The following is a 21189-nucleotide window of genomic DNA, read 5'->3' on the forward strand; positions in this document are numbered from 1 at the left end:
TTCCCTCCCCACCCCCCATTCAATGATGTATGTTTAACAATATTCCATTTCGGGTGGGGGAAACAATTTTACTAGCAAGAGCACTTACACTGCCCTATGCTACTTAGGGGTGAAAAGGGGGGCAGTTGTGTAACCTAGCATTTCTTTAAAGTGAAAAATTCAACGTATTCTGAGCATGTCTTATCCTGTGCAGGGTAAAGTGATAGTTAATCTTCATAATTAAGACTTGTTCTGTTGTTGATCTGCAAGATCTGTGGGGAAGTTTTACCACGGAGAGATTTCTAAACTCCAGCCTGCGGCGGGGTGGGGGGTATTACGAGGAATATTCCCCACACGTTCCTTCACCCCCTTTACAAAAACCGGTAGGATTTTATTCTTTTATTTTTCCTTACACATATGTCTTTTTCGGAGGGGGGAGGGGAGGAAGGGGGTCGGTTGATCCTTCTCACCATCCTGACCCCTTTGCTCCTAGTTTTGAGATCACACAAACAACAACAAACAACAACAACAATACACACACACACATACACACACAAATTGGATACATTTTGAAAAAGCTTTTGGTTCCTTATCCGGGGACTAGGCTGGCTGGTGTGATTGGACAAGGGAGTCACATGGTGAAAGTAACTTTACGGGGTCGCCAGCTTGTAGGAGGGCTTTATGGAGCAGAAAAACGACAAAGCGAGAAAAATTATTTTCCACTCCAGAAATTAATGATCATGAGCTCCTATTTGATGGACTCTAACTACATCGATCCGAAATTTCCTCCATGCGAGGAATATTCGCAAAATAATTACATCCCAGACCACAGTCCGGAATATTACAGCCGGACAAGGGAGTCCAGCTTTCAGCATCACCACCAAGAATTGTACCCACCACCAAGACCAAACTACCCAGAGCGCCAATACAGCTGTGCCAATATTCAAGCTCCCGGCAACCCAGCCGCGCACCAAAGGGGACATGGGCAAACTCAAGGAGGCCACCACCTCTCAGAGAAACCGCAGCAGCTCTGTGAGCAGACTGCTCTCTCCAGTTCCTCCACCTCTCCTTCCCCAGCCCCTCCAGCCTGCAACCAGCCAAACCCTGAGCATCTTAACAGCACAGCTTCTAAGCAACCTATAGTCTATCCATGGATGAAAAAAATCCACGTCAGTACTGGTAGGCAACTTTTGTTTCTCTCCCTCTGCTCTGTCTTCCTTCCTATTTTCACACCATGCTCTCGCTCGCTCTCGCTCTCGTTTTTTTTTTTTTTTTTTTTTTTATTTCCTTCCCTTCCATGAGAGTCTTTGGGTTAGCACAATTGAGCTGGATTTACGACTCGGAATGGGTAATTACACCCACCATAAATTTTATAGCCAAGCTAGTCTGGGCAGCCGTAGCCATGTGGTTCATTCTGTTATGTATGTGTGAAACTCCAAAGCTTTGTAAGGGGTGCATAAATAATTCAGTCTTTTGAGCCAGGGAAACCCCTTCATATTAGAATAGAAAGTCTTGGGCTGCCAGAAGTTCTTTATAACCCATTTAGCTGATTACTTTTTCCTGAGCCACTCTGGATTTCCTGTCTCTCTCCCCCTCTCCCTCTCTGTTCTGTCTGCTTCTCTCTCTCTATTCATGCTAATCTTTGCTTTTCTAGTGAACCCCAATTACAATGGAGGCGAGCCCAAACGTTCCAGGACTGCGTATACAAGACAGCAGGTCTTGGAGTTGGAAAAGGAGTTTCACTATAATAGGTACCTGACAAGGCGAAGGCGCATCGAAATAGCCCACTCCTTGTGCCTCTCGGAAAGGCAGATCAAAATCTGGTTTCAGAACAGGCGGATGAAATGGAAAAAAGACCACAGGCTGCCCAATACCAAAGTCAGATCCTCGACTCCATCTAATTCATCGGCGGGCACCATTGCTGCTGGTAACGCTGCCCCCAGCGAGGAACTATCACCGGGTACATCTCAGGATCAACGAGCAGAGGATATCACAAGGTTATAAACAATATCACACACACAGAATTGACTCTGATTATTTATAGAATCTAATATATATATATATATATTTTGGTTCTTTTCTTGTAGTTTTCCTGTGCATATAAATAGCAATGAGGTCTTCTGTAAGACCACAGGCTTTAGATGCATGTAACATAGCATGAAGCCAGGTGACCGAGTACCTGCAGGTTTTTTTACGCCATTTCAGGGTTTTATTTATTTTTAAGGGGTAAGGAAGGGGGGAGGGAGAGGTCAATGTTCTGTTAGATGAATTTAATGAACAAATAAGAATAATCAAAAAGAAAGAAAATGTAGGTATTTTGCCCTCTGCATTACAAATGCACAATGATCTACAGAGAATAAAATGGAACATTGAAATTCTTTTGTATAAATGTGAAAAAAGCTAAAAAAAATCACGATTCAAAAGAAAAGAAATCACACAAACCAGACTGAGCGAGTAATTGGTTTAAATTTTGAGAAGCGGGAAAAAAAGAAAAGGGAAGGATAGTCACATATTAAAAAAAAAGAGCAAGGTTTAAGCAAAGTCAGTAGCTAGTTTTTTTGTCGTGATTATTTGTGGTTTTGGACTGATTTTACATGATCATTGTAAACTTGCAATAAAGAGTTTTAGTGTGTATGTGAAAGTCCCAGTGTTCAATAAACCAGTGAGTGTGAATTAGTTTTACTTTAATGTCTGGTGGCTTATTTTACTCTCAACATTCCCCTTGCCCTAAAAAAAATATAATAATAATCCTGGGATTGTGGCATTAATTCCTTGTGCAGGAGTTACTGCTTAAATTAAGTCTAAACAAACATAAAAATAACTCTGTATTCTAGATTTTATGACATCACAACTTGGTCAATGTGTTTCAATCTCAGATTCTCTTAGTCAAACACATACTGGGCCGGGGAGGGGGGAAGGGGAGGAATCTTGTTTTGAGAAAGGAACTGTGATGTGTGTTTGAGTTAGAATATCATTCATTTGTCTCTGTTTCCCTCTATCTAATATAAGGGTTTTCTGATTTTTTTCTTTTTCTCTACATTTCTGTTGTTTTGTTGCTGTTGCAAGATTATGTGAACTGGTTCATTCATAAAAGCCAATAGGTTTCTCCTAATCTTCTTCCAAAGACAGTAAAAGCTTTGGCAAAAAGGTATTCTTGCTCTTGGACTTCGAATAAATTATCCAAACTGAGAGTTACATGGATAGTTTAGCAAGAAATTTGTCCCCACAACTGAAGGTTTGTTTACTTTCCTGGAAGGATGAGATAACTGTAAGAAAGAGTTGTGTGCAAATAGGGAAGTTATATATAGCTGTTTTCTAGGCCCCAGTCTTTTGCAACTTTGCAGTCTGTTCCTTTCCAGAACTACTATCCCAGTCTGAAATAACATAGGGGTGCCAGATTTTCAGGTAGGCCTGTTTAAAGACATTTATTCTTTAAGCATTTAACACTATCCCAATGCCTTGCATTAGGATAGTTGGCCAGGTGATTAGATCTCTTTAATCCACCCCAGAAGAGAGATTATCAAATCTGAATGAAGGGGATTAGGACATGGCTCTTTCTGTTACCTTTATTTTTATTTCATTTGTTTTTAATTTTTGTTTGTTACTGGCTCTCAAAAACGTGTATAGCCTTCCCTTAAACAAATAAGGGTCTCGGAATCTATTGTGATAGCTAGTGAGAGAGATCCTGAAAGGGGAACATAGATTATGATTACTATTTCTAATAGATCGTGTACATGTAAAGCTCATCAGTTCTTTACACTCCTGCTGATCGACATTAATATAAGAGTGAGAATGGAGGAAAATGTTGCCATAGTAAATAGACATCAAGTCTATAGTTCTCTTTAAACGCTTCCACCTCCAAGCAGAGGAATGTGTTATGAGTTGGTTGTAATTTTTTCTCTCCCTCTGATTCCTTGCCTGTAACAGACCATCTCACACACTTTACCAGTAAAAACAAACAAAAAAACCCATGGCATTTAAATTCTTTTTATATATAATAAAGTGAATTGGCTAGCTAATCTGTAACAAAGCATTCTCCAAAGGAAAAAAAAAAAAAGATCCTTTACTTGAGGTAGGAGACGGTCTTCGGACACATCCACCATGCATATACATTATAAAGAAAACAAAGGCTGAAAGTCCTAACCTTGTAATAATGGTGCTGCTACAAAGTTGAACTGGCCAAGCAACGTGTGTGTGTGTTCATCAGTGGAAACCTACATGTGCTAGTTCTGCAGACTAAACTAAGACTAGTAGGGGTGGGCTGGGTGGAAATATTTCTGTTTAAAGTTTGATCCACTTTCCCCCGCTTCCCTTTTTGCAAAGTGCGTCATAAATTGATGAATTATAAGGGGGTGTTCTGAGAGGGCACTGGCTCTGAATGCGATGAGACTTTTTTGTTGTGTGTGTGTTCTCTCTCTGAGTGTCTGAGGAGGAAGCTAAGGAAACATTAATCACATTTTCAACTGTATAGTCTGCATATTCAGTAATAAAAAAAGAATCACATTTAGGTACAAGCCTTTGCGTTCTTGTACCTACGTTTCTGTTCCAGTTCTTTGCTCTGAGACTAACTTTACTTTTTCACCTCTTCTCTGCATTATGCTGAGTATTATTTAGCATTTTACTTAGCCTTTAGACTTGGCCATGACACAATTCCTGGCGTGGAGGGAGATTATGAATGCATTATACAGCCAGGCAGCATGGGGGAAGGAAAAAAAAATTAATGTTCCTAGCTGCAAGCAGCCTGCACCATAGTCTCTTTTTAGCCTCTTGACGCCTCCATGTTGGGAGCCTGAAAGATACTTTATTGAAATTCGGGTAAATGGCAAAAATGGGTTCACTGAAAGGACAACTTTTCTATCCCATCAGCTTTATTCTAGCCAGGCAGCCTGACCTCCAAGCCCCCCTGACCCGGGTAGGTCTCACAACGTGTACCTTCTGTGTCTCTCTACATAGATTTAGCGGCACCACTATGGTTTAGCGTCTTTGTAGATTTTACCATAGTAATGGGGGAGAGATGGGGCAGATTCAAGGCGTGTTATCGCATTGTGTTGTCACCAAAATAATCCAAGAGAAAGGAAGAAGGGTGAAGTTACGGCCAAATCTCTCTTCTCACTTCCCGCTTTCCCATGGTTTATTTCCTAACTGGCTACTACCCTATGACCAGATCAAAGTATCCAACGCCAAGTAAGTAGCTTTGCACTTTAAAAAAACACGGGAGAAGTTTGCAAAGCGATGATTAAAATCAGGAGGTAAATGCAATCGAGCGAGAAGGAAGACGATTTTTGTGGTAGAGAAGAAACAATAGTTTATTCTGTTTAGGAGTGTAAAATGGTCCAGATATACCATGGCACACAGATGTGGTGCAGGGGGCTGCATTACCCCCACTCCCCATCATCCTGTGTTCGAAGATCAGACGCTCTTTAATTTCAGCGCTCTTTGTTGCAGATTTACCTCGGCACATATAGATTTGTCATCCTGTGGGGGTACATTCCCCCTCAAACTGTGTATTTCATTGTTCGGTGATTGGATATTCTCTCTACTTATATTACTGGGCTGTAAAAGTAACATCAGCAACAAAAAAAATGTTTCTCGAGGATCAAATTAACATCTCAGGTCAGTTTATTTTAACTCATTTTCTTCTAGTCCAATTTGCTTGAAAATGACCCGCTTAATATATTTTTTTTGTTTCCCCTCACAGCTAGATTTTTGAGGATTAAGATTCTAACTTGAGTGAGAAGCAGTTTACAAGGCTTCAACGAGCTATAAAAAAGACGTTAGAAAGCCCTTGTACGCAGACCCTTGAAGGGACCTCTGTTAAATGTAGTTCGAGAAGCTGTGAAACTTAGTTTCCTGTATTGCCTGTTAAAAACCAACAGCTCCAGAGATGTTTGGGACGATAACTTCCCACAAACAAGGGCCTTCAGGCGTTAAGCTAAGTGCCTTCAGTTTTATGAAAACTTTTCCATTATATAGATACAAGCGTTTCCCCCTTTTGCTCTAGGGCTAATCCACAGAAGTGGCACAGTTTAACTTCCAGACTCTTCCGTTAACATAGTATCCCAGGTCTTTACAGCCACTTGTGCCCTTTATCCCTCACATAGTTGGAAAATGTTCGTCTGCCCTGTTAATTGTAATTAAAAGACAAACATTCAGCCAGGCTTAAGTGAATGAGTTACGGGTTTGCAACCATAACTGACAGCACCTCGAACGTGTAACTTACATTTATTGTGGTTTCGTATATCATTACCCAGAGATATAGTTTTATGTACTTCCTAATCTGTCCTTATGATTTATTTTGATGGGCAAGGTACCAAACCAAACATTTTGGGTCTTTAGTGAAAGACTAGTATTTCCTTCCAAACAGCCAGCAGCCGTTATGGTAATGGTATTAACAGTTTCTGGCAAATGCCACCCTTTTCGGGTTGTTTGTTTCACTGGCTATAGATTGTCTTCCTATGTGGAAAAGTATTTTCCCAACTCAGCAATAGATAGTTTTGAGTTGAGAGAGAGAGAGAGAGAGAGAGAGAGGTTGGTTTATTTCTACGTAGGGAGTTAAATATTGCTTTGTAAATTATTCACTTTTCCTAAATTAATTTTTTCCCATTCCTAAATTAAAGTTTCCATTGCTACTTAATCCATCATATGTATTGTATATTTCCCTAAACAATATAATACATAGATAGATAGATAGATAGATAGATAGATAGATAGATAGATACTTTGCTTTAAAACAAGAAAGATTTTTTTAAAAAACAATCTTTGTATTAAAATCTTTAGCTGTTTCTGGAGTTCATTTTTCAGGGATATTTTGATCATTTTATTTTCTTCACTTCTTGTCTGTACTACGGATCTCACAGCTTTTGCTTTCCTCCTCTAAAGGATTTATTTGCTGTTGTGATGCTCAATGTTAGACAATGTTTAGTAATATTTTATCCTTTATGTAACTCTTTCTGAGGAGCAACCAACCAACCTATAAGTAATTGCGGGGTGGCAAGGAAAATAACTCTAAATATATGTATTTATAATGCAATATATAAGTAATATACATATGTTACTGAGTATGGCGAGAGATCGGCGTTATTAAAATGACTATTTCAAACTTCAGGGCTTTTTCATAAAGTTTAATTCTGATGCGCTCGCTGTGACAGCTGTCACTCAATCAATTCGGTTTGGGTCTGTTTAGTCACTCATAAATATCTGTGTTATTACTTTTTCAGCTAAACAGTTTCACTTCTCTGGGGCTCAGATGTTAACTCCCATCCATCCCCCCCATCCCCATCTGAATGATTATTTATGCCTCATACTTATTGCTTCTCAGGAAAAGTGAAATTGTTAAGGACAATATACCTCTGGAAAAAAATTACCCCAGAGATAGCCAACTTCTCTAGGAAATAGAGCAGAATATAACTAAAGTCGAGTTTCAAAGAAAGAGGAGTGCATAATAAATAGTCTCACAAGACCATAAAATGCCAATTGTTACACAAGCAAAAGGGTATGCTACAGCATGGGATAGAAGAATTAATTTGTTACAAGGTATCAAAAATATTTTAACGTAAATCTTTCCCGATACTTCTCTTTTTAAAGGAAGTATGTTGTTTTAACCAACCCCTTCCCCACACCCAAGCTCACTCCTCCACAGAGTGCTCCCCTCTGCTTACTACTCGTGAACCTCACTGAATCCCGCCTTCATACATTTATTTTCAATTCAGTAAATTATTATTAAGCAGAAACTTTAACAGGCTTAAAGGGCTTTGCAGCTTTTGAGTGCAGGTTTCCCTGGAGTAATAGCCTTGCAAATTAAAAGTACACACGCAGAATTACAAGTAAATGCATATACACCCAACCACATACACACGGAAAATTAAAAGTATATGCACACGCACACAAAATACATACAGAAAGACATCCACAGGCATACAAATGTACAAAAATACAAACAAATATACAGACACCCACGTGTTTATGCTCATGTGCGCCTTTTACATATACATTCATCTGCACAAAACCTGATCACACATATAGAAAAAGAATTAGGACACCCACACCCACACAGCCTGGAAGTTGGTTAACCTTCCGAAACGCTGCGAGACCCAAAAAGGCGAAGCAACTTGCTATCAGGATTGTCCATGAAATTCTGGTTATTTTATCTGCAATGACTAGATACAGTTTGGCTTACTTCTAGGGCGAGCATGCAGCAAAACGTCTCTCTGGCTTCTCTGAAATCCCCCAAAACCAGTTCCCCTGAAGTACCTATAAATATTTAAAGAAGACCCAATAAAGTGTTTACTCGCAGGTTTGCTTTGCATTAGCTAGGTCATGACCCCAAGTTTGGACAGCCGGACAAAGGAGCTTTGACTAGGGTCTTGAAGTCTCGTGTTAGGGAACGGCATAATCCCAAAGTTATTGTTTGAACCAGCAGGTTAATTTACTTGTTTGGCAACAGCTCTGAAGTCTGGATGTATAACTTTATCTGCCTCATGTCTCTAGCCTCATCAAGGGCTACTTAGACTCCTCTCTTATTAAAGTATCCAGATTAGATGATTGTTACAGGGTTACAATTTACTTCCCATTAGACCCCAATAAGTTTTTAAAAAATGGGTCTAAACTGCGTAATAACAAGTAACCCCTTAAAAATGTTGCTAAGGAAAATACCTTCTATACACTTTCCAGACTATGGAGGTCCTGGCAGGTAAAAAATTCATCCCTCCACGCTCCATGTTTATTTCAATGCGTACATACAGCTATCCTAGTTTGTAAAATACTTTCAGTCAATTGGGGGGCGGGGGAGCCGGAGGGGAAACAAATAAACAAAACCCTTAAGTCAGAGGCAAACCCCCATTGACCTCGTTGACTCAAACTCACGTCCTAGGTGTCTCTGGTGCAGAGGATACACCGCACTAACTCATTTTAATTTAACAATTTCTTGGGAGGGGGGCGTGGGATAACAGTCTGGCATGATCCTTGGACAGTTTCCCAACTGTAAGCATGTAAAATAAAGCCTATGGTGCCTATGAGACGACGTTAACTGCAGCTGGAGAATTATTTTGCCAGCACCCTGTTTGAAAGAGTGAACTAACAGTGTTCTTATTCTTTTTTTTTAAAAAAGCTTTGATTTAGATTCTTTTCCTTCTTTAAAACCCAAAGGAACAGATGGCAAAGCTGAGTTTAAAGTTGTATAAACTTCACCCCGGTGCTAGAATGTCGTTTGCATGGGCCTCTGTGGGCAGCGAATGTATAAAGTTTGCTTTTGATAACAATATTTATATATTCAGTATACAGAACTGACCCTGGGTGTATATATAGCGAGATAGCTTTGTAAAAGGGGCATGAGCCTGAAATGGGCTAAATGTTTTAGGACTGGGTTTTAAAGAGACCTGACCTCGTCTTGGGCATATTTAATAAGGGAAATGCTTATTTAAAAAAAATGCTGATGATGTGAAGGAAAAAAGACCAATGAGAAGCGAAACCCCATATTTGTCAAAAAACAAAACAAAACAAAAACCCTCACACAAAACCCCCAAACCTCTCAAGTAGTTTGTTTCAGATTTTTATTCTCTTTCTTTTCACAAAACTCGAGCTGCTTTCAGGGGAGAGAAACATAGGAGGAAAAGTGGGAATGACATTGCTGTATGGGAAGAGAATGACCAGTGATTTGGATAGTAATGGCTTGATGCTACTGAGAGGCTTCTTTCCCTGAACGAGCTGCCTTTTGATGGTGAATGTTTTAATATCAAGTTTACAATATAAATCTTGGGTGTCATAAATCGACCGATACATACAAATGTAGTCGCCCCATGCTGGTCATCCTAACCTTTCCTTTCCTCTCCAAGGGTTTTCGGAGAGTTAGAAAATGCTGGACTGGCTTTGCTGTTACTATCTGCGCCACTCGTGAAGAAATACAGTATTGCGAAGTGTTTATACTCCCCGGTGCGAAACATCAAGATCTGTATTTTTTTAAAATCTAAACAGTTCTCCTCTCTATCTGGAAACCATCTTTCTGGGTACGAAGAAACTTTTTCCCTAATATGGGTAGAAAAGTCTTAGAACCAGCAGCATAAAGGTTATTGTGAAGATAAACCTCCCATGTGAGTGTGTGCTTCTCAGAGTGTTTGTGTGCCTGCACGTCTATATGTCTGCTGTGTGTGTGTTTGTGTGTGCATGCCTTTGTGTGACTATATGTCTGTGTGTGTGTTTTTGTGAGTGCCTCTGGATGTTTAGGAGTGTTTGTGTGCCTGACTTTGTGTATATGCTGCGTGCAGATGTCTGTCTCTCTGCGCGTGTGTGTTTGGGAGTGTGCATATGTGCCTGTTTGTAAGTCTGTGACTATGGGTGTGTGCTTGTGTTTGCACGTGTGTGTTCTGCGCTTGGAGAGTGTTACAGAACAGAGCCAAGGTTTGGCCTGACCATTGTAAAGAGGGAATTCCTTGAAGAGACTTCACATGGGTATCTGGCAGAGGCAAGCTGTAAATCCAACTGTTTTATAGCCCTGGCAGCAGATGTTTTAAAGCGCACTTTCTCCCCTTGGATTACTGTTTATCACCGAACTTCTAGGCCTGCGATCTATCGACCTTTTCTTCTTGGGGGTAGTGAGCGGGTTTGTTTTGGTTGTATTCGTTCCATTTGATTGCTAACCCCTTTATCAAATGGCTTCTTTTAAGATATTTAGCCTAAAACAGCCCCTCTTGGTTCCCGCGGATGGCGATTAACTATGGCAAGGGATTGCCTTCTTCTGTCCCCTGCTTTCCATATTTGCAAATTAAGTGCTTCTGTGATCCGATCAGACCTTCATTACCAGGGGGGAGAGGAGCGTTTTGAGGAGGGGGAAGGGCGTGGGTGCCTAAAGTCACATTAGTCTCCATGGGGCGAGCAAGCCCGGCTGACGTGTTATAAAACAGCTTGAACGTGCTGTGTCTATACCCTCCCTAACCCATCCATCCTCCTTTGGCTAGCCCTCTCTATTGTTGGCCGAGCTGGGATGGACCCCACCCTTGTAAATAGAATCCATGTGGCCAGAAGAATCCGAGGCGTTTTGCCTTGGGGGTTAATAGAGGAAGGTGGTGGATGTCTGATGCGTCTGTCCTATCAATCCGTGGCTGGTAGGCATGGCAGAGAACCGGCTCTACTGCTCGCTCTTTTAAAACTTTAGCATATGCCACGGCTGTTTGGAGGCCAAGGCTTGGAGATAGCTGAGGATCAGTAGGTTAAATTGTGTGTGTTGTGTGTGTGTGAGTGAGAGAGAGAGGTTGTAGAGTCAAATTTATTTCCATTGTTTCTTATCACAAGGTTCCTTTGGAAGAGCTAGAAAAGGCCCCACCAAGTAACCAACCAACAAAACAGTAGCACTGTCCCTTCGCGTCTATGTCCCTGTAACATAGGGGACTCTTCGGCTTAGCTGTATCCATCACCGCTTCTCTTTCATCCTGGTAACTGCGTGCGATTTTCATAACGACTTGCAAGAGGGTTGTAACGACCGATGAGGGCTCAGCAGAGTCCTTCGGTGAACTGTGGGCAAGTGTCACTTGGCAAGCTGACACCCGCCGCAGCAAACGCGAACCTCTGCGGTCCGATTGCAGTTCTCCAAGTTTTGCGCGAGCCGCACGCGCTTATTATTTTTGGCTAATAAAGAGCAAGACCCTTAGAAACAAACACCCAATGAATGTAAACAAGACACTCGTGGCCTGAGTCACCATGGCGATTAGAATCCACAGCATCCAAACCCACACCCTGCTCCCTCGGAGAGGTTTATATAGTTAGTGGGAGTGCTAAAACCCTACGAGGCACACGGTATTTATCTTGGTTAACCTTGGTGCTTTTATTAACCTTGGTGCTTCCAAGGAATCTGAGGACCCCTCCCCCCCGCAATTAATCGAACCGGACAAGGGCAGAGTTGGTTTAGATTTCACAGCTGATGTTTCTGTTCAAATACTTGGAAAGGAAAAAAGAGAAAAGAAAAACATCAACCCAACCCCATCATAATTATAATAAAAGCTTCAAAATCTAGCTAGGTTTCTTCTATTTAGAAAACAAACACCGGCAACAGGCCCAGTGGTTGCACCTATGCGTTCAAGAGCAATGTGATTATAAGCGTCCTATGAGGACTTTGCTGTCATAAAGTTAACTTTATGTTAAAGTTAGACAGGCCACTTGCTTCCCAGGGTCAGCCAAGCGAAATGCGAGCCTAGAGAAATCTACGGTGGAATCACCTGAAATCGAAAATCTTCGGAGAAAAAGGCCAAATGCCTGGTTATCTATATGGGCTAAAATACGCACAGAGAAGAACAGAAGAGACAATTGTTTTCCTATTAAAAGCTGCTGGATGCTCCCCCCCCCCCAAAAAAGGGGGGGCCCTGCGTTTATTTATATGATTCAGTGCTGTTTAAATAATAATCTGGTCTTGGCAAAAAATGGACCCCCTTGCCAATTTTCTCTTCTCACCCAGATAGAGCGAAGTGATACTATCTCTGTATTTACAGTTCAATGGCTTGAATACTTAATTTAGTCTATTTTTCGGAACACTCCGTATACCTATAAATCTGCCAGGCTTTCTCTGTTACAATGCCAGCAAATAAAGAGGACATTGACTTCCAAAGCAGCTATGATCCAAATAACTAACAGAGATCATCTATAAAACTGATCTGGAAGCAAAGGAATGGGATGAGTTCCTTAAGTCTAATCACTAGGACACTATAAACAAATGGCTATAACCTTCGGAAATTAAGTTTGCTTTAATAACCTTTCATAAACAGACTTCTGTCTTGGTGGCTGCAGAAATTATCCTGGCTGGGCATTTCATGCCATACATCATATGGTGGTGACTGGGGAGAGGTTTCCTGCACTCTGTAATTGTACTGGGGTCTGTTTCTGGGCCGAAAGCTTGGCTTTACTCAGGCAAGTAAAACCTTGGAAATCAAAGTTTTACTCTTCTTGTGAGGAATGTGGAGCAGGATTATCTATCTATACATCTGTGAAAGAAAGAAAGAAAGAAAGAAATTTCCCCATTCAGAAACAAGAAATTCCCTGGTATAGTGTGACTGCTTGTGAATACAGAGTCATAGGTGGCTGTTATCTCACCCCTTTAACTGTAGACATGATCTCAATCTATTGAGCACCAAAAGAGTAACATGTATCTTTTTCACGAGCAACTCCCTAGGAATTAGATCCAAGCAGCCAGATCCTGGATTCACCTATGTGCTGAAGTATACCAAAAAAAGGGGTGCTTATTTCAAAGGCATGAACATGCATAATGGTCAGATGTTTCCCTCTAGCCCCTGTGTTTTTGTGTATGACTGTGTATGTATTGGAGATGACTCTCAAAAGCTTGCATTATACTCAATTTAGTCTTGGGAGATGGAAAGAGCCCCTTCGATCTGGGGCCCTAGACAGTGGCTGTTTTGCTTAGGAGATAGCTTCGTATTGAACAGTGATGATCTGTGAAATGGGGTTTTTTATTTTAATTCTGCCAGATCTGCCCTAACCCAAAGGTCGGAATTTAAACGCGCCTTGAATGAGGGCCAGCTGAAGATGACACTTGAATGTTGCAACTTCACTGCGGGCATTCTTCCAAAAGCAATTTCTTCATCATCTCAAGTTTCAAGAAGGCCTCTCTTCTCCCCCACCTCACACTTTGATAGGAGAGGGTGGGGGTGGAGGCACCCTTCTCTTTGGATGAGATGAGCACTGTCTTAGGAAGAGCCAGAGATGCAGTGGTGAGCTCTTCCCCAGTCCGGGGCTTTGTCTGGCTGAATACATTAAACAAGGGCACCCAGAGGTCATGCACTAGTGGAGCAAGCTCCATGCTTCCAAACAAGCCCATTTCCACTGGTGTCAGAGCTCACCACTTTAGGAGGGAGGAGATGGGACTGAGGCTGCAGTACAGGCTTCTAAATGCAGTGAGGTGGCGGGGCTGAGGTGGGGGATAGATTTTGCCCTTCAAGTTTCAGGATTGGAATCAAGTGGTAGGTCCTGCATGACGGCAAATTTGCACTCCTGGCTTAGGTGACGACATCTCCATTGAAGTCAAAGGGAGGTTGCTAGGAATGGCTCAGGTTCAGATGCTAGAATATTAAATTGAAATGGCTATTAGTATTTCCCTGTTCCATACAGAGCTTGCCTAGATGTTCCCCACCCCACAGCCAGACAACTGTGTCCTGTTTGTTGCATGTAGAACCATCTATTGCAAACTCTTACTGGGCAAAAGGTCATCGATGTACTGCAAAATCAGTGTCTAAATGCTGCTGTGCACATGTGTGGTTGTGTATGGTATGGAGTAGATAGGTGCCTGAGTGTGTTTGGGTATGGTCATGTGTGTGTTTTGGTACTTGTGTATGTTTTGTGTATAGAATATGTATTTGTGTATGGTGTGTATGTGTGTTGGTGTCTGTGTGGGTGTTTGTATATGTTGTGTATGTACATTTTTGTGTATATATGGGTTTACATTTGGTGTATGTATGAGTGTGCCTGTGAGATATATACGTATATGGGTTTATGTATATGTGTGGGGAGGTGTGTGTGTGTAAGGACATAAGAACGGCCACTCTTGGGTCAGACCAAAGATCCATCTAGCCCAGTATCCTGTCTTCTGACAGCGACCAATACCATGTGCTTCAGAGGGAATGAACAGAAAAGGTAATTATCAAGTGATCCATCCTCTGTCACCCATTCCCAGCTTCTGGCAAATACAGGCTAAGGACACCAATAGCCATCGATGGACCTATCTTCCATGAATTTATCTAGTTCTTTTCTGAACTCTGTTATAGTCGTGGCCTTCACAACATCCTCTGGCAAAGAGTTCCATAGGTTGACTGTGTGTTGCATGAAGAGACACTTCCTTTTGTTTGTTTTAAACCTGCTGCCTATTAATTTCATTTGGCGACCCCTAGTTCTTGTGTTATGAGAAGGAGTAAATAACACTTCCTTATTTACTCTCTCCACACCAGTTATGATTTTATAGACCTTGATCATATCCCCCCTTAGTCGTCTCTTTTCCAAGCTGAAAAGTCCCAGTCATATTAATTTCTCCTCATATGGAAGTTGTTCCATATCCTTAATCATTTTGTTGCCCTTTTGTGAACCTTTTCCAATTTTGAGATTCTCTTTTGAGATATATATTTGATAGGTATATTTATTTATGGTCCATGGGTATGGATGTTTGCACTGGTGTCTGCAAATGTTTTGAGTATGTGTGTGTATTTGTGTTCAATGTGCATGTGTAAGCATATGTGTTTGTGTATAGTGTGTGTGTGAGTATGTGAATGTGTGTATTTGCTTATGATATATGTGTGTCTCTGTGTGTGTGTTCATGAGTATGTGTGCATGGTGTAGGTGTGTGTGTCTTATGGTATGAGTGTGAGAGTGTGTGTGTGGGTGTGGGTGTTAATGTATTTGTGTGGTGATGAGAGTTTGTTTATGGGTGTGTGTGGTAAGTTTAGGCAGGCAGTGTGGGAAGCAGGTAAAGAATTTTGTCTCCATTTCAAGGTAATGTTTATCACTAAAGTTACCGTCTAACTACAAATTTCCATAAAGCTCCATTTCCAACATAGGCCTTTCCTATGGAATTTACGTCAAAAGAACCCTAAAAGCAAAACTACCTGTATGGGCTGACACACTAGCCAGACAGGGTGCGTCAGTTCTCTGTGCATGGGAGAAAAATAATTAACCCAAACCCTAATGAGATTGAACTAAACTGTAAAACTGTATAAACATTCAGATTACTGAGGACAACACCTTTGATCTCTGGGCCCTTTCACTAAAATTTACCATTAACCTCTTTGATGCACTTCTTCAAAGATGTGGAAATTTTGGGGTGAAACCCTGGAGCCATTGAAATCAATGGGAGTATTTTGTCACTGACTTCAATGGAGCCAGAATCTCCCCCCCCCCACCATATTTTGCAGATGTTTGGGACAATTAGATTGAAAAGTACTTATGCAGCGGGTTTGATTAAGGAAAAAGAAAGGCCACACTCCTCAGTTAATATAAATCAACATAAATCCAGTGGAGCCATGCTGAGTTCCAGGGACTCCCATTCTGAATGGAAGACTTGGTTGTATAGAATTGGATTTATTTTACTTGAAGTTAAAAAGAAATCCAGAATATTTTTGTTGTGGCTCTCCCCCCCCCCCGCAAGAAATTATTAAATGACCAGGCACAGCTTGTTTGCAGTTTTTTAGCCATGTTGGTCCTAGGATATGAGAGAGACAAGGTGGGGGAGGTAATATACTTTATTGGACCAACTTTTGTTGGTGAAAGAGACAAGCTTTTCAGCTCCACAGAGCTCTTCTTCAGGCTCCGTGGAGCAAGACATCTTGTTTCTTCCACCAACAGAAGTAGGTCCAGTAAAAGGTGTTGCTTCATCCACCTTGTCTCCCTCAAAGCACCATTTGTCCGAGATATTGTATTCACTTCTGGAGGGGGGAGTTGTTTTTAATGTAGTCAGTATTATCTGGACTAGTTTGGAAATCAAAGGGGAAGAGAAAGTGAATTGATTGAATTCATTGCGTTGAATGATGAAACAAAAGAAATAACCAGACATTTATTATTAATAATATTGTTGCTGGTATTGTGCCAACAGTTCCAAACAGTTTACAGTCTCAATAAGCCTGAGGATAGGAGGGGAAACTGAGGCACAAGGAGGTGGTCTCACCGGGCTGTTTTGCTGAACAGTGACTGCAGGATAGAACCCCAGATTTCTGTGAAAATAATGGCATTGGCCCCTGGTTCAGCATAAACGCCGAGGCACTTGCTTAAGTCCCATTGATTCCAGTGCATTTAAACACCTGATCAGACATAAGCACCAGCTTAAGTGTTTTACAGCTGCTTAAGCATAAACCCACACTTATGTTCTTTGTTTGATCAGATCCTTAGAGAGCTAAGGCAGTAGGTAAGTGGCATTGCCTGGGCAAACACATTTCAGCTAGGCATGCCTAAAGCCATTTGACCCCCAAAGTCAGCTCTTGCCAAGAAAATATCCAGGATTCTAAAGAATGGATGGGGAAAAAATGAAATACCTGGAAAGCAGAATAAATTTTTAACTTTCATGTGACAGCATTTATTTACATACACACACACACACATACACACCGATGCACCTACAGACTGTCTTTGGAGAGTGAAAGAAATACTAGGAAAATAGAAATACTAGGAGGTCGAGAATGCCTGCACTAGAAAGTTACACACAGTAATATCTTAGCAAAGATATTACGGTGTGTAATACCCCAGCCAAGCGTTGATCTCTTTAAGAGCTGGAGCCAAGGATGCAGTAAACTTAGATGATAAAAAATTAGTATGTAAAATAACAGAGTGAAATACAATTTCCCTGAATACCACTTTCCTTTCATTACCCTTTGACTGGCTAGGACTTTAAAACCTGTACCCCAGCCATTTTCTTTCACTGCTTCATGATCCAGACCTAATGAATTTGCTTTGCTACCAATAAATCAGAATCAGTGTTTTCTCTTCAATTTTGTATTCTTAATTTCTTGGGGAGAGTCACCAAAGAGTGCGACTGCCACAAGTTAGCAAACTAACACGCTATTATTAGCAATCAGCAGACTTTATAAAGTTACAGTGCACTATGGGTTTTGCAGCTGGAAGGGTTTGCAAATCACAGATTATATTAACTGTTTGCTGTGTCCTGTGAAATGTGGAGCACTGCAAGATTTTAAGCTGTGCTGTATAGATATGAAACTGCTAAACAAACAACAGCGATTATTTACCCCATGGGGACCATAGCAGAGGGGCCGCAGTGCCCTTTGATTAAAAGTAACTTCAGTGGAACAGAATATGGTGATCCTTAGAAATTGCTTCCTGACATTTTCCTGCCTCAGTAGAATCTGATCAATACAGTACGTATGATGAGATTCGTGGATTTCCCACATCTGTTTCCATAGCTGTCTTAGAAACGCCACGGATGCTATAGATATGTGTTGGTGGTGGTGGTGGTGGTGGTGTGTGTGTGTGTGTGTGTGTGAGAGAGAGAGATCTACTGGTTACTTCCCCCTCCAAAGACTAAGTGGGAAGGAACATGCAACATACCATATCAGAGAATGGCATTTGTAATTCTCCTTGCGTGTGGAAACCGAATTTGTTGAGTGTGCATTTTCTTTTCTTTTCTCTCCCTCTCTTTTTTTCTTTTTTCCTTCTGTGCCAAAGCTGGTTACTGATGTCCCCTCTCCATGACTTCTTGCTGCTTGGCTCCCACTCAGATCCTGCACTGAAGGCATTTATCATTCTACATCACAAGGTGGCTCCTCGATTTAACTTCAGAACCAGTTCTCTGGGGAATATTTAGGGCATACGTAGTGTGTTGGTGTGGGGGGACTAGCCACATTTTTTTATTTGTTATCTTTATGTAAAATACATATACAAAAACACCCCATGCCACTGTCTAACATAAACAAATTACTTTTATAGTTCCATGAAAACAACCCCCACAGGATCAGAATTTCCTGGGAACAGGGGGGGAATAAAAAGAAGGCAATGCATCCAAAGAAAATACATTCTGCATTAGCTCAGATCTTTTTTATGGAAACAAAACAATAACATTCTGTGACAGAGCAAGTTTGCTGTGAAAATAGGCCCATAAACAAATACAACAAAACTACCTTTTATTGAATTTAAAAATGATCTTTAATGAACACAAGTACATAAGAGGGGAGAAAGCCGGTTTCCATCAGCTCCAAAACTTTGATCAGTGGCTAGGGGCTGGGAAGGAGGAGATTTTTTTTGTGCAGAATATACACTTCATTTCTTGCAAAGAATCCCCTCTGAAGAATTAGCAGGCTATGCATTTTTTTTAACCGTCCAAGATCCCAGTTCTCATGCCTATACATCCTTTATAAGGAGCATAACAATGACTTACTAACATGATCTTTGGTTGTGGCGCAGGAATTTACTTTCCAAGTGCAGGGAACTAGAAGTGAAATTAACCAGGCTTTGAGCTGAGAATTCGGGATCACGTGAGCTGAAAGAGCACAGCCGAGTTCCATAAAGTGGTTTAGGGGAACAGACTCTTGCGCTGGGGTCCAGAGTCGTTCCGCCCCTCCCCTCCTTAGTCCAGATCTTGAGAGGAGAGGGGAGACTTCCCTCCTCTGGATGCTCTGAAGCAAGAGTCTCTACCTCTCTGGAAGTGTCCGGAGTGTAGAAAAGTCTGTGAGGTATTTAAGGCACTCCAGACAATTGCTCATTCTGTACTGAGTTATTACGCTGCTGAGCCAAAGGTCATTAGAAAGGATAAGGGCAGCCATAAAACCGGCACAACTAGCATGCTTTTCCTACAGAGATTATCATTATTGGCTTATTAATACACGATAATTTTGAATTATACACGGCAATAAATAGGAGAGGGTTGACTCGTGGCTTTAAATATTTTATGAATCTCAAAGCGAGCATTTTAAGCCATACCATGTGCCTCCGAATCATTGGAAGGACTCAACTTTCCTCTCTGGTTCAAGGTTTTTTTTGCTTTGTCTTGTTTTCTTCAAATAACAAAATAGAATTGGTTTAAAGAGCAATCGAATGGAAGTTTGCAATATCTGAAGAGGGAAAGAAGTGCATTTAGGAAGCTCCAAAAATAGCATGTTTGGTCTTAAGTGGTTACCACTCCCTGACTGAAATCCTGAAATCAGATATTGTGATGCAAAAGAGAAAAAAGAAAGAGAAATCACTCTGTAGTTGCATTCAAAATGCAATTTGCAATACACTCTGTCATTCCAAAACTCGGAGGCGATTTCAGTGTTAAAGCTACCCTTTGATCTAGGAGAAACCAGACGAAAATAAATAGATGAGCTGTCCCCTCGTTTCTTAACCCCAAGAATCGAAATTGTAGCGTGTGCCAACGCTAATCACATTTTAAAAGAAACACCCCCGTTCTAGAATATTTTGGTAAGTTTTTCGATTCAATAATGTCAGAGATCCGCTTTCTAATTTATATATTGCTTTCTGACATTTAAGAGCCCTGGTGATGAAATATACGTCCTCACATGCCTCCAAGCACCATAACTCTGCCAAAACACAAAGTTCATTCAGGGGAAAACCAACAATAAGAACAATAACAGTAAGTAGGAACTTAAACAATGTTTTAAATTCAAGCTCACATGCATCAATTCTTCAGTAATCCCCCCCTCCCACCTTTCACTGAAATATATTTGAGGGGCTTCACTGAGTAGAAAATAATATCCGGACTGCCTTTTATGTGACACAAATAAACTTAATGGTCACGAAAATATGTTAGTAAAACCGTACATATGCACTCGACAGCGAAGGTAACTTTCAGGCACGGATTGGCCTGCAGACATCAAGAAATCCAGGGTCTAGCCAACAGAAACTTCAGTATGTTTAATGAATCATATGCTTAAATCACATAATTATAAGAGAAAGCATCTTTTTTAAACAATCTTGATTAAAATAGAATTATTTTTGCACAAATAAATCGGACACCGTTAACACGCATATTTCCCCATCCCTCATCCTAACCTTATTTCCCACAAGCCAAAGTATTTGCGGCAAAAAAGAGTAAATCTTCTTCTACAGATAGACAGTATACAGAGCTACCTTTCCTTTAAGTTTGTAATCTTCACTGAACACAACATATACATATACAGCACCCCGGAGCGAATCCTGCCAAGATTTAATATATTTTAAAAATTACACTCACATAAAAATTTTACCAGACTTTCTGACCTTTCCTCTAGAAAGCGATCATATACAAATACCTTTAGCACAGCAATTATAAATACTGTTGTCTTTCTAAAACAAGCATTTCCTCTTATTCCACCATCTTCTTCCAAGCAATAAGCACTCTTTGCGCTGGCACAAGACTAATTTAATCAACAGAGTCGAACCCGAACCTGGGGGGTGGGGGGCATAATACAAAGTTAGCTTCTTAGCTCAACTCATGGGATGCAGTATCTTCATTGTTTCTTTGTTACAGTTTGCATCAGCGCGAGAGGAACATCTCTTTCTCCCAAAACGAAACTTTCTTTTCCCACCCCCCTCTTTTGTGCTTGGGCTCTGAATCCAATCATTCTTCATCATCTTGCTGTAGGAGCTGGAACTCTGCTTAGCTTTGTATAGAGTCTTTTGTGCGTGCGTGTGTGTGTGTGTGTGTGAGTGAGTGTGTTCAGCCGCTGTCCTCTTGACTGAGGCGTGGGCAAAGAAATAACACAGACACGGACACAACCCACAACACGAGCATTTTAGGAAAAGTTGCAG

General features: G+C 41.0%; 1 protein-coding gene and 1 long non-coding RNA gene across 3 annotated transcripts in view; both read left to right on the forward strand.

Moving 5' to 3' along the window:
• The window catches only part of LOC116828463 (uncharacterized), a 66534-nt gene that overhangs the window by 37072 nt on the left and 8273 nt on the right, over positions 1–21189 (forward strand). The gene's annotated exons all lie outside the window — the stretch shown is intronic.
• HOXC4 (homeobox C4) lies at positions 600–2640 on the forward strand. The gene is made up of 2 exons (XM_032786710.1): positions 600–1158; positions 1634–2640. The coding sequence occupies exons 1-2, from the start codon at positions 615–617 to the stop codon at positions 1981–1983; spliced, it is 894 nt and encodes a 297-aa protein (XP_032642601.1). The 5' UTR covers positions 600–614; the 3' UTR covers positions 1984–2640.

The sequence above is a fragment of the Chelonoidis abingdonii genome, chromosome 26, assembly GCF_003597395.2.
Source record: "Chelonoidis abingdonii isolate Lonesome George chromosome 26, CheloAbing_2.0, whole genome shotgun sequence".
Lineage (NCBI taxonomy): Eukaryota > Metazoa > Chordata > Testudines > Testudinidae > Chelonoidis > Chelonoidis abingdonii.